At 46.1% G+C, this 10,847-nt stretch overlaps 1 protein-coding gene across 3 annotated transcripts; it reads right to left on the reverse strand.

The window, feature by feature from the left end:
• Positions 1-4,699: 4,699 nt before the first annotated feature.
• On the reverse strand, positions 4,700-8,417 carry Fxyd4 (FXYD domain containing ion transport regulator 4). Of its 3 annotated transcripts, none has more exons than XM_034511869.2 (9): positions 8,268-8,417; positions 7,731-7,769; positions 6,827-6,892; positions 6,338-6,370; positions 6,195-6,218; positions 5,635-5,709; positions 5,524-5,560; positions 5,043-5,080; positions 4,700-4,959 (listed from the first exon to the last, which is right to left on the reverse strand). In XM_034511869.2, exons 3-9 carry the CDS (start codon positions 6,864-6,866, stop codon positions 4,940-4,942), a joined length of 267 nt encoding a protein of 88 aa, XP_034367760.1. In that variant the 5' UTR covers positions 6,867-6,892; positions 7,731-7,769; positions 8,268-8,417; the 3' UTR covers positions 4,700-4,939. The 3 variants fall into 3 exon arrangements, with proteins under 3 accessions (XP_034367760.1, XP_076796489.1, XP_034367759.1); XM_076940374.1 differs by having other exon boundaries at positions 6,827-6,983; XM_034511868.2 differs by having other exon boundaries at positions 6,827-6,895; positions 8,268-8,415.
• Positions 8,418-10,847: the final 2,430 nt, after the last annotated feature.

The raw sequence follows: 10,847 nt of genomic DNA on the forward strand, positions 1-10,847 counted from the left end.
CTGCATGTATTGGTCAGGCAGCCAGTCTTCATGTTTGTTTATTGAGGAAGCCATGTACCCTGTAGAGACACTTGAATTAGCTCCAAGTGATTGGCCCATCTTAAAAATAACAATAGGGTTGGGGTGTTTTTTTTTTTTTTTAAACTATTTCATCCACATCGTGTATACTGCCTGTCTGGTACTTGTGAGCCTCCATATGGATGTTGGGAGTCGGACTCATTCTTTGTAAGAAGTTCTCTTAAACATGGAGCCAACTCTGCTATATATTTCTACTTGACAGCTTATGCATGCCAGTTATTAATAAAGTGTGGAAGTTGATTCTGGATGTGTTTGAAGGACTGAACTTGGCAACAAGTGCCTGTGCCTCCTGAACAGTCTTCCCAAACTCAGGAAGTGTCAAAAGTGTGAACCCTAAATACTAAGGCTTCAGTGCTGCTTACAAAGACTTGGTCTATGTTTTCACAATTTTCACTGATTGTTGCCTAGAGCTAGGAAGAACAATTAGTGGCTAGTGGTGGAGACGCTGGCACACAGCATGTGGGGAGAAGGTATAAAGTAATTTCTCCAATCTGCCAATTACAGAGAGGTCCCAGTTTGTTTTCAGTTTTTAGACACTTTGCCTCACTGTATATCCCTGGCTGTCTGCAGACCACACTAGCCTTGAATTCTCACTTGCCTCTGCTTCTCTCTCTCTCTCTTTTTTTTTTTTTTTGGGGGGGGTTGGGGTGGGGGAGTGGGGGTTGGGGTTTTGAGACAGGGTTTCTCTGTGTAGCCCTGGCTATCCTGGAACTCACTCTGTAGACCAGGCTGGCCTCGAACTCAGAAATCCACCTGCCTCTGCCTCCCAAGTGCTGGGATTAAAAGCATGCACCACCACCGCCTGGCCTTGTTTTTGTTTTCATTTGAAAATACCTTTGTAGAAAATTTCTTAGGCTCTTAGTGTCTTTCAGTACTTGCCTATTTTTGTTTGTTTGTTTTTTGACACAGGATTTCAACTATAATCTAGCCTGGAACCCAGACTAGTTCTTCCTCATCCTTAGACTCTGAGATTGTAGCCAGTTTGCTTTTTAAAATTCTTTTTTAATTGGACAAATGGTATTTCAGATTATTTTTATTACCTATTTTCCTTGGATTCAAAGTTGGCCTAGGCTACATGAAACCTTGACTCTAAAAAAAATAAAAATAGATGTCAGAAAATCTTCAACTTCTGTCTTAGGGTTTTACTACTGTGAACAGATACCATGACCAAGACAACTTTTATAAAGTACAACATTCAATTGGGACTGGCTTACAGGTTCAGAGGTTCAGTCTATTATTAAGGGGGGAGCACAGCAGCATCCAGGCAGGCATGGTGCAGTTGGAGCTGAGAGTTATACGTCATCTGAAGGCTGCTAGAAGACTTGAGTTCCAGGCAGCTAGGATGAGGGTCCTAAATCCCACACCCGCAGTGACACACCTACTCCAACAGGGTCACAACCTAATAGTGCCACTCCCTGGACTGAGCATATAAAAACCATCACAACATCACACAATACAAAACTTGGACATTAGAGAAAGATATCAGGCAGAAGGTACATTTTTTGACTCATCTACAAATAATGAAGCTTATAGGTTTGATTAAGCCAGCTGATTGTTCCTTTGTACCCGAGAGTAGGCTTGTCAACTTGTGACCAGAACTCAGGCTGAGGATTAGTGGCTGCTAAAAAAGAACTTTACCAGACCTGGTCAGAAAACATGTTCAGAGTTGGTTCTGCCTCTACTAGGTTGTGTGAAAGACTTCACAAAAATCTCTGCTCACCCCAGACAGGGATCCCACAGCAGACCAAAGTTATAGAGCCAAAGTCCAAGTTGTTGGATCAGATGTTTTCAGCTTACAGGTATAGGTAAGGGGTTACTCATAGGAATAGGGATGGCTCAATGCAGCCCACCCCATTTCTCCTGTTGTGTGTGTGGTGGTCATATGAATGTAGATTTGTACATACTCAAGCATGTCAGAAGTTAGTGTCTTGACCACTTTTCACCTAGTTTTTTGGAAGAATATCTCACAAACTGGAGCTCATCAATTCAGCTAGGCTAACCAGATTTCTTACGGATTCACCTGCTCAATCCCACCTTTATTCTTAGGGTTATAGTTCTACATTGCAGTGCCTGGCTTTTAAATAAGAGCTGGTGGTCAGTGCTCAGGTCTTTACCAAAAGAGCCATTTTCCCCAGCCTCTCGATTTTGAGAGAATCTTACTTTGTAGCTTTGACTGGTCTGATATTCACTAGGCCAGGCTGGCCTCAAACTTGGTATGATCCTCTTGCATATGGGTGCAGAAGTCGTAGGTGCTTGCCCATCACACTACTATTCATTTGTTGTATATTAAGTACTTCAGTTTTAGTGCTAGTCTGGGGCAGGGACCATCATAGCATGCTCAATGGCTTCTGGTATATCTCAGTATCTCTCTAGCATGTACATGGCCCTGCGTTTCATACCCAGAACAGTGAAACCAGATGTAGTGGCACTTGACTGTAACTTCAGCACTCAAAAGATCAAGAATTCAAGGTCTAGCTAGGTTACAGGAGACCCTGCCCCAAGGAAATATAATCTGCAACATCACAAGTAGAAGGGACATAATTACAAAACAAGCAGAGTCACTGGGCTGTCTCTGGAATAGTCCTAAATGTCAGAAGCAAAAAGAGCACTTTAGAAACGGTTAGGAACAGGACTTCCTGGGTTTGAGCTTCTGTACTTGTTAGCATGGCTTTTGTGTAAATCAGGATAGTGTAGTGGTTCTCAACCTTCCTGATGCTGACCTATCAGTGCAGTTCCTCATGTAATGACTCCTAACCATGAAATCATTTTTTGATGCTCTTTCACAACTGTAATCTTGCTGTTATGAAGAATCATAATGCAAATATCTTCCTGATAGTCTTAGGCAACTCCTGTGATAGGGTCAGTAGTTTGGGGGTTGAAACCAACAAGTTTAAGAATGACTGGGATGGTAGAACCCCTATTTCCTAGGCTGTTAAGAAACTGAATTGGGCCCAGCAGTGGTGGCGCACGCCTTTAATCCAGGCACTTGGGAGGCAGAGGCAGGTGGATTTCTGAGTTTGAGGCCAGCCTGGTCTACAGAGTGAGTTCCAGGACAGTCAGGGCTATACAGAGAACCCCTGACACAAAAAAGCAAAGAAAGTGAATTGTTAGGAAGAGGATGGAGAGGGGTAGGAGCTGTGAAGTTGCCTCTTGCCAGGGGGCAATAGTCTAGTGAGAACTTCCAGTGACCTCACGCAAAAGCTTGGGGAGAAGCAGTTCTCAACCGGAACACTTCAGAGGAGGAGAAAAAAGTTGTTTGTTCGCTAGACATCTTGCTGTCCAAGCCCCTGTAGAACTTAATCATCTCTCTGGAGCTAACAGCAGCTCTCTACTTGTCCCTGCTTCTGCCCCGTTACAAAGGCAGGGTTCCATATTTATGTTCCGTATGTTCTTTCATACACTACACCATAGGCTTCCGTATGTTCTTTCATACACTACACCATAGGCTTGTGATTTGGTACCATTTAACAGGATGGCTTTGCACTTCAGGCGTGGGTGACTGGATCTAGCCTTTAAGAAACATTTTAAGGCTGTGTATATTGCTCAATTGGTAGAGCACTTAGCATTCATGAGGCCCTGGGTTTGTGCTTCAGCATCACATAAGCCAATGTGATGGCTCTTGGGAGGTGAAGGCAAGAGGAATAGAGCTTTAAAGTCAAGGTTAGCCTGGGCCATGTGCAGTGTTTGGTAGCCTAAAAACAACAGTTATGTGTTTTCTGCTACCACAAAGCAAATACAGGAAAAGCACTTCAGATGTGGGATCTATGGTAGCTTCTCCAAGCTGGATGTGTGGCCAGAAAGCTTGCATCTCCAGTCAAAGGGTCAAGAGCCTGTTACACTTAAATAGAATTGTGCATAGCAGAGAGAGAGAGGCAGCTCTTAAAGACCTGTCGCCTGTCACTTGAGACTGAAACCTGCTTTGAGCAGGCTTCCACAGGGTGAAGAGCACCACGAAGCACCTCAAGGGGGTGCTACTGCAAAACGGCTGTCATGCTGGGATCTTCTCACAGGCATGGCAGTCACATTTCTTACAGTGGCACAGCTCAGGCCATTTTTGTGCCCTTGACATTTGCATGCCCGGTTCCCTTATCCAGGGCAATTCTGTACCACATTTTTCATACTTTTCTGAACCCAAAATGAAATTCAGTTGCCTCTGGGTCCGATTTTGGGCCACTGCCTCTAGCTGCCTGACTTCTCCAAACACCTAGCGGAAGCTGTACCCAAGAGTTCTGAGTTCTGGCTTTTGTTGCTCTGCCTTTATTACGGTTTTGAGACTGCTGGATGCACTTGCATCCCAGGACATTGGAGAAGGTTTTCTATGTTTTGATCTGAGGGCGGATGGGTCATCGAAGTCTCGGTGAGATGGGATTCCAGAGTGACTTAAGCCATCATTCTAGGTTATATCATGCAAAGGCGATCCATCAGAACTGCTAGGGTCTCTGGGCACACATTCTAGTCTTTGGATAAAACATTGTGGTATCTTTTATGGCAAGTTCATTCCTGTTGCTGGACTTTTTGACCCATGGGAGAGCATTGGAGGCACACAGTGAATTAGAAGGTTCTCAAGATAGGATGTAGTTGAGAATGCGCTTCCATATAAAAAGTCATAGGGACAGACAGCTCGTCAGGCATCCCCACATCTTTACTCTCCCCACACATCACAGAGGGGTCACAGGACCACAGAACAGAACAGCAAGACCAGTTTAATATTAAGTCAGCTTTGGAACACCTTTCCTTCCCTGTCTCTGAGGACTTAACAGTGTGCTCTAGGGAAGCCATCCTGGAGAGGAAGGTCTCCAGAGGGGAGATAACAACAGGACACTGTCAAAAAGCTGCCTTCCAACTTGGTTCTGTGTTCAGATCAGCAGGTACTGGCAGAGCCTGTGGAGAGTTGGGTCAGTTCTTAGTGACCTTTGGTACCCTATCACTCTCCCTTCCTGCATCCCACCAGAGGCCCAGCTCACCTGGAGTGATGAGTGGAGTGCCTTTCCCAGGCAAGGAACTAGAGAGGAGACATGCAGACAAGCATCAAGATCTTCTGTTTCCTCAGGGTTTCCCATGTCCCTCTCCAAGGGCATATTATATATATATATGTATTTGAGCTTTTGAGACATGGTCTCATGTAGTAGCTGAGGCTAGTTCTGAGCTTGGTATGTAACCAAGGATGGCCTGCTGATCTCGCTACCTCTACCAAATGCTGGGATTGCAGGTACATACTGCCAGGCGGGGCACAAACCTGAATAATCTCCATCCATAGTGACTTTTAATATCAAAGGACAGGGTTTTTCCTGATTTGAGGCCTTTGAGAGTTTTATTTAATCTTTAAATAAATCCCACTTTTAGCCCAAAGAATAGACAGGGTGTAGTGGTTCTGCTGGTCCTAGAAGGTTCTCACCACATAGGTGTGCTCAGGCAAAGATACATACAACTTGGCCACTGGCTTACCTGGCCATATGATTGCGCCTACATTTGCACTTGCCACCTAGGAGGGAAAGAACATGGATCCAGCCTGAGTCGGAGCCTTCCTCTCCCCACACTACCAATCCCTCGACTCACTCAGGGCCATGGCGATTCCAGCGATGCACAGGAGCCCCGCAAAGATCATTCCTCCCAGTTGCAGGCTCTCCCAGTCTGGGGGTGGGGGCAAAGAGAAGACATCGCCTCACAGTACCCTCACACATTCATTCAAAAGGTATTTATGGGGCTTGGGGTGTGGCTTTGTGGGACACCTTTACAAGCACCCCCTTGTCCTATAAATAAGTGCTTGCCCACATGGCACTTAAATCCCAGGCAGTAAAAAGAAGACCAAGTGGGTTAATAGGTACATCATGTATCTCATGGGGACAAGTGCCACGAGAGACAAAGTAGATAAACCTAGAGAAAGGAGGACAAGGTTCACTGGACCAACCCCAGCTCCATGCCCCCAAGGCACCCTTTTTCCTTTCCTTTCCTTTTTTTTTTTTAGCTCTTAATGAAGAACAGGTTTGGCACCCCACCCCACCTTGACTCCTGGGTTATGTACCATCTGCATCATTTGGCTTGGTGAAGAGGTGTAAAGCAGACAAGGATTGAATGTGATGGGGTGGGAAGGGATGGGGGTTGGTGTGGTCTCTTACCATAGTAGAAGGGACTGTCTTTATCTGCAGTAAATGAAAAGTAAATAAATACCAAAACTAGGAGACAGGATATGGGGGTCTTAGAAGGGAAATGCAGGCAGGTGGCAGGTATCACCTGTGAATGTACAATGGTGGGTACTCACCAACTGCATCATTGGCTTCCAAGGTGGGCAGACCTGGGTGAGAGAAGCAGAAATGGGTGTTCATCACACTGATGTCTAAAAACCCAGCTGTCTAGAGGGATCTGTGAAGTGACCCTGGCCCTAGTCCTACCAGATCCCAAGTAGGCCTTGGCTTTTTCAACTCATCCTGAGGCCCATGGCTTCCCATTCATAGCCCTTTGTATTCTTGTCCTGCTATTCTTGTGCTCTGAGCAGGATGGTTGACTCATTTTTAACCTTGTCTGAAAAGTGTTGGACAGAGCCAGGCTCTTTGCCTCTTAAAGAAACAAGCCGACTTTGATACGCATTGTCTGTTTTTCACAGTCCACTGACTCAGTAGCCGTTAAGCAACTTTTCAGTGTCCTCATTCCATGCAGCTGACAGTTTAAAGGTAAACACATTTATTGGGTAGCAGTCCTACTCTGGGGAGAGGCTGTCTGGTCTCCACTATGGAGTGTATGGAGAACTCACCTGCTAGCACCAGGAGAAAAGCACAGGTTATCCCCTCCATATCAGAACCCAGGTCGAGGCTGCAGGCTGCTGGTTGAGAAGCAGAATAGAGGTGGTGGCTTGCTTGGGTCTGTGCTCTGTGACCTGCCACAGCTCACCCCATTAGTAAGAGGCAGAACTGGTGTGAAAATTAGGCATATGAATCCTACATAGGCAAGCGATGACCGTAAGAAGATGATTGCTTTCTGCTTTCACATCTACAGATGGCACTAGTGATTACACGGGTATGTAGATTGCTTAATTCCAGTTACGTGTTCAGGACAGAACACCCTGTAGTGACCACACTGGGCTTTGGGAAGAGCTTTATAAAGAAACTATCATTTCTTCCACAGGAAGTAGGAATTCACAAAGATAAAATCAAACGCTCAAAGTAAGATTCTGTTCTCCGTAGGAGCTAGGCTTTCCTAACCGGGTGTCAGGCCCAGACTCTCCCACTTGAAAAGATCTGGGCCTGGAGTAGTCCGGTTGAGTTCTAGATTATCTCAGAATTCAAGAACAGGGCTGGAGGGTGCTGTTCCAGCCTCCTCTTCTAGAGCCAGGAATTCTGCTCCAAGCAGCCCCAGATCTACTGAGAGCATAGGTACCTGCTAGAAAGGGCTGCTGGTATGAGAGACACAGCCCCTTTCTCCTGTGAGTAGGTCCGACCCAGGGCCCCATTTACGTTGTATGTGATACTCCTTGTGCAGTTGAGTTTTAGAAAGAAAAAGCCCCATCCCTTCTTTTTGTGTAATGGTGGCTACAGGCTAGTGTCAAGGGTTCAGTTCTGAAGTCGCAGTTACTGTCTACTGTACTTAACTGTGGCCTACTAATGAGATCACAGACCCAGCACCTACTGGCTGGGTTCAGCCCTCTCACATCCACTTACCAGGTGTGTGACTTGGTAATATCTCTGTGTTTCAGTGTCCTGTAAATAATAGCAACCTTGTAAATTATGGAGACAAAATTAAAGGAGCTATGAGAAGCCAATCCTAAAAAATATACCTAGCCTTGAAAGCCTGCTACAGTATATATAAACCACATGGGCCTTTTGCCCTAAGATGGAAAACTGGATTAAAAAATCTCCTGTATTTATGGTCTAGCCAGTCTCTGAAGCTGGTTTTCCTTTGCCCGTCCTCTGTCTCTCCTACTCCTTCCCACAAAGCCACAGCTCCTGGATTATGTCGCATTTTCATTTTGCTTCTGCTAAAGGTTGGCTCTTACTTCCCCTAGTCTTGAACTGAGTCCTGAACACAGTCAAAAAGTCAGAACCGTCAAGGCCCGGAGAGGCCATCTCTGTTCTCACAATCCCCAAATAGTCGCTCACTTCTCAAAGTCCTGGAGTCAGCACCCACCGCCCCTTCCCCAGAAAGTCTCGAGGTCACCCTTCTAAGGAGCACTTAAGTCCTAGAGAACCCCTACTCACCCTGGAGATGACCAGAGCCAGGTGAATGGTGTGGAGAGGACTTCTGAGGACAGCCTGGGTGGGTTCTGCTCTTTAAACCCAGGGGCTCCGCCCTGAGCCACACACCAGCAGTCTGGAGGGAACTGGTCCTACCTCTTATGCTCCCGTAGGCAGCCCTCCCCACCTGCTCTTCAGGCCTTAGCTCACTCACCACACCCAGGGTAGAGCCGGTGCTGGGTCCTGGCTACTTAGAGCTAAGGAATGAGGGAAAAAAGGGAGAATTGTGACCACTGGATTTCAGTCCCTGCTCTGGAGGAAAAAGGGGCTTCCTTAGTCTACCTAGGTCTTAAAAGAAAACTCCAGGCTTGGTAAAATGGCTTAGAAGGTAAAAAATGCTTGTTACCAAGACTGACAACCTGAATTTGAGCCCAGAAACCACAGGGTAGAACGAAAGCTGATTCAGAAGTTATCTCTGATCTCTCTCTCTCTCTCTCTCTCTCTCTCTCTCTCTCTCTCTCTCTCTCTCTTTCTCACATACACACACACACACGCTGCAGGGGTTCAGGGTTCTGGCTTTCTTGTGCTGTGTGGAATACCTTGGGGACAGTGAAGTAGATCATAGATACTGGCAGCAGCTGCACTATTTTTATTTGAACCTGGTGTTCAGAGGAGTGGGGGCTGGGCCTGATGGGGACCCATTGGTTCATTTACCACCTTCTTGCTAGACCTGGGTACCCTGTGACTTGGGGACCCTACTTCAGCCTGGAATAAGAGGCTTCCTGCCCCAGGTAGACTATTGCCTGCCTTACACAGAGGGAGGGACATTGCCAGGCAGAAGATAGCCCGCTTTGTCTGATGCGGCCAGAATCATCTTACCATGCCTTGGGTGATACTCGGCCTCTCTGTTCCTTTTCAGATGAGGGACTTGTCCCTGTCCAGGAAGTCACTGCAGAAGAGTGGAGGTTGTCTGTCCATTGGGTCTGTGGGAAAGGGCTGTTAAAGGATCCTACAGTTCTTTTCTTTTGAATTTTGTAAATGTGGTGTTCTGCCTGCATGTACTGCACGCTGCATGTACTGTCTGAGTGCCTGGCACCAGCAGAAGCCAGAAGAGAGTGTCACATCCCCTGGAACTTGAGTTACAGTTGTGAGCAGGCATGTGGGTGCTGGGAATCGAACTCAGGTCCTCTGGAAGAGTAGTCAGTGCTCTTAACTGCTGAGCCGTCTCTCAGTTACCCTTCCTCCCCCAAGTACTTTTTTATAAAAATCATGGAACACTTCACACATTTACATTTTATTATTTCATTACAGTTTATCCTTTATTTGTATTATTATTATTATTCCTGTTTCCAGACAGGGTTTCTCTGTGTGGCCCTGGCTGTCCTGGAACTTGCTCTGTAGACCAGGCTGGCCTCGAATTTGAGATCCACCTGCCTCTGCCTCTGCTGGAATTAAAGGCGTGCGCCACCGCCACTGCTCAGCAGTTCCCTTTTTAGGTTGTCTTTTTGTTTCTGTTGCTATGATAAAGATCATGACCAAAACAACTCAGTGAGGAGGGTTCAGCTTACACTTGCAAGTAAGAGTCTGTTCCTGAGGGAAGTTAGGGCAGGAACCTGGATGTGGGAACTGAAGCAAAGGCCATGGAGAAGTGCTTATTGGCTTATTCCTCCTGGCTTACTCATCCTGTATCAATTCATCCTGTTTCTCTTCCTCTCTCCTTCCTCTTCCTCCTCCTTTTCTTTTCTGTTTTTTGAGACAGAGTTTCCCTCTGTAGCCCTAGAACTTGCTCTGTAGACCAGGCTGGCCTTGAACTCAGAGATTTGCCTGCCTCTGCCCCCAAGTATTGGGATTAAAGGTGTGTGCAACCACTGCCTCACCCAGCCTTTTTTTTTTTTTTTTTTTTTTAATACAGGGTTTTTCTATGTAGCCCTGGGTATCCTGGAACTCACTATGTAGATGTAGATCAGGCTGGCCTCAAATTCACAGAGATTCGCCTGCCTTTGCTTCCTGAATGCTGGGATTAAAGATGTGTGACACCCAGCACTCAGGCTGTTTTCTTATATTGCCCAGGACCACCTGGCCAGGAGTGATGTCAGTTTGTCTAGAAGTCAATCTTATGGAGGCATTTTCTCCATTTCTCCTCAGATATGTTCTCAATAAAGACCCCCTCTTCTCGGATATGTGTAGGTTTATGTCAAATTGACAAAAAGCAATCAGCACACTTGTCTTAATTAGTATATTTTCCAGTCACATCCATTTCCCCTCAAATTTCACCTTTTCTTAAAGCTGAATAAAATTTCATTGTGTATGTGTCCCCCCTCTGCACCGACCACTGATCTTGCTGGCCTTCCAGGCAGGTTTTATTCCCTAACTATTGTGAATACAGCGGCAACAAACATGTCTGTGCAGGTTTTTCTGTAGATGTGGGCTGCTTTGGCTACATTCTGAGGAACGGTATAACAGACCATGTGGTAGGCTTATTTTCAGCATTTTGAGAAAGTTCCACAGTGACTTCCATAGTGGCTGTACTGAATTCCACCCCCACCAAGAGTGAGTGACATTTCCCCGCTTTCCACATCCTTGCCAATATTTGTTGTCATTTGT

This window comes from Arvicanthis niloticus, chromosome 9, assembly GCF_011762505.2.
Source record: "Arvicanthis niloticus isolate mArvNil1 chromosome 9, mArvNil1.pat.X, whole genome shotgun sequence".
Classification (NCBI taxonomy): Eukaryota; Metazoa; Chordata; class Mammalia; order Rodentia; family Muridae; genus Arvicanthis; species Arvicanthis niloticus.

Coding starts and splice junctions, on each gene's coding strand:
- Fxyd4 (XM_034511869.2), bottom strand. CDS start 6,866: ATGGAGGGGATAACCTGTGCTTTTCTCCTGGTGCTAGCAG. Junction 6,219..6,337: donor GGAAGCCAATGATGCAGTTG/GTGAGTACCCAC, acceptor CATTTACTGCAG/ATAAAGACAGTCCCTTCTAC. Junction 5,081..5,523: donor AGGCGCAATCATATGGCCAG/GTAAGCCAGTGG, acceptor TCTCCTCTCTAG/TTCCTTGCCTGGGAAAGGCA.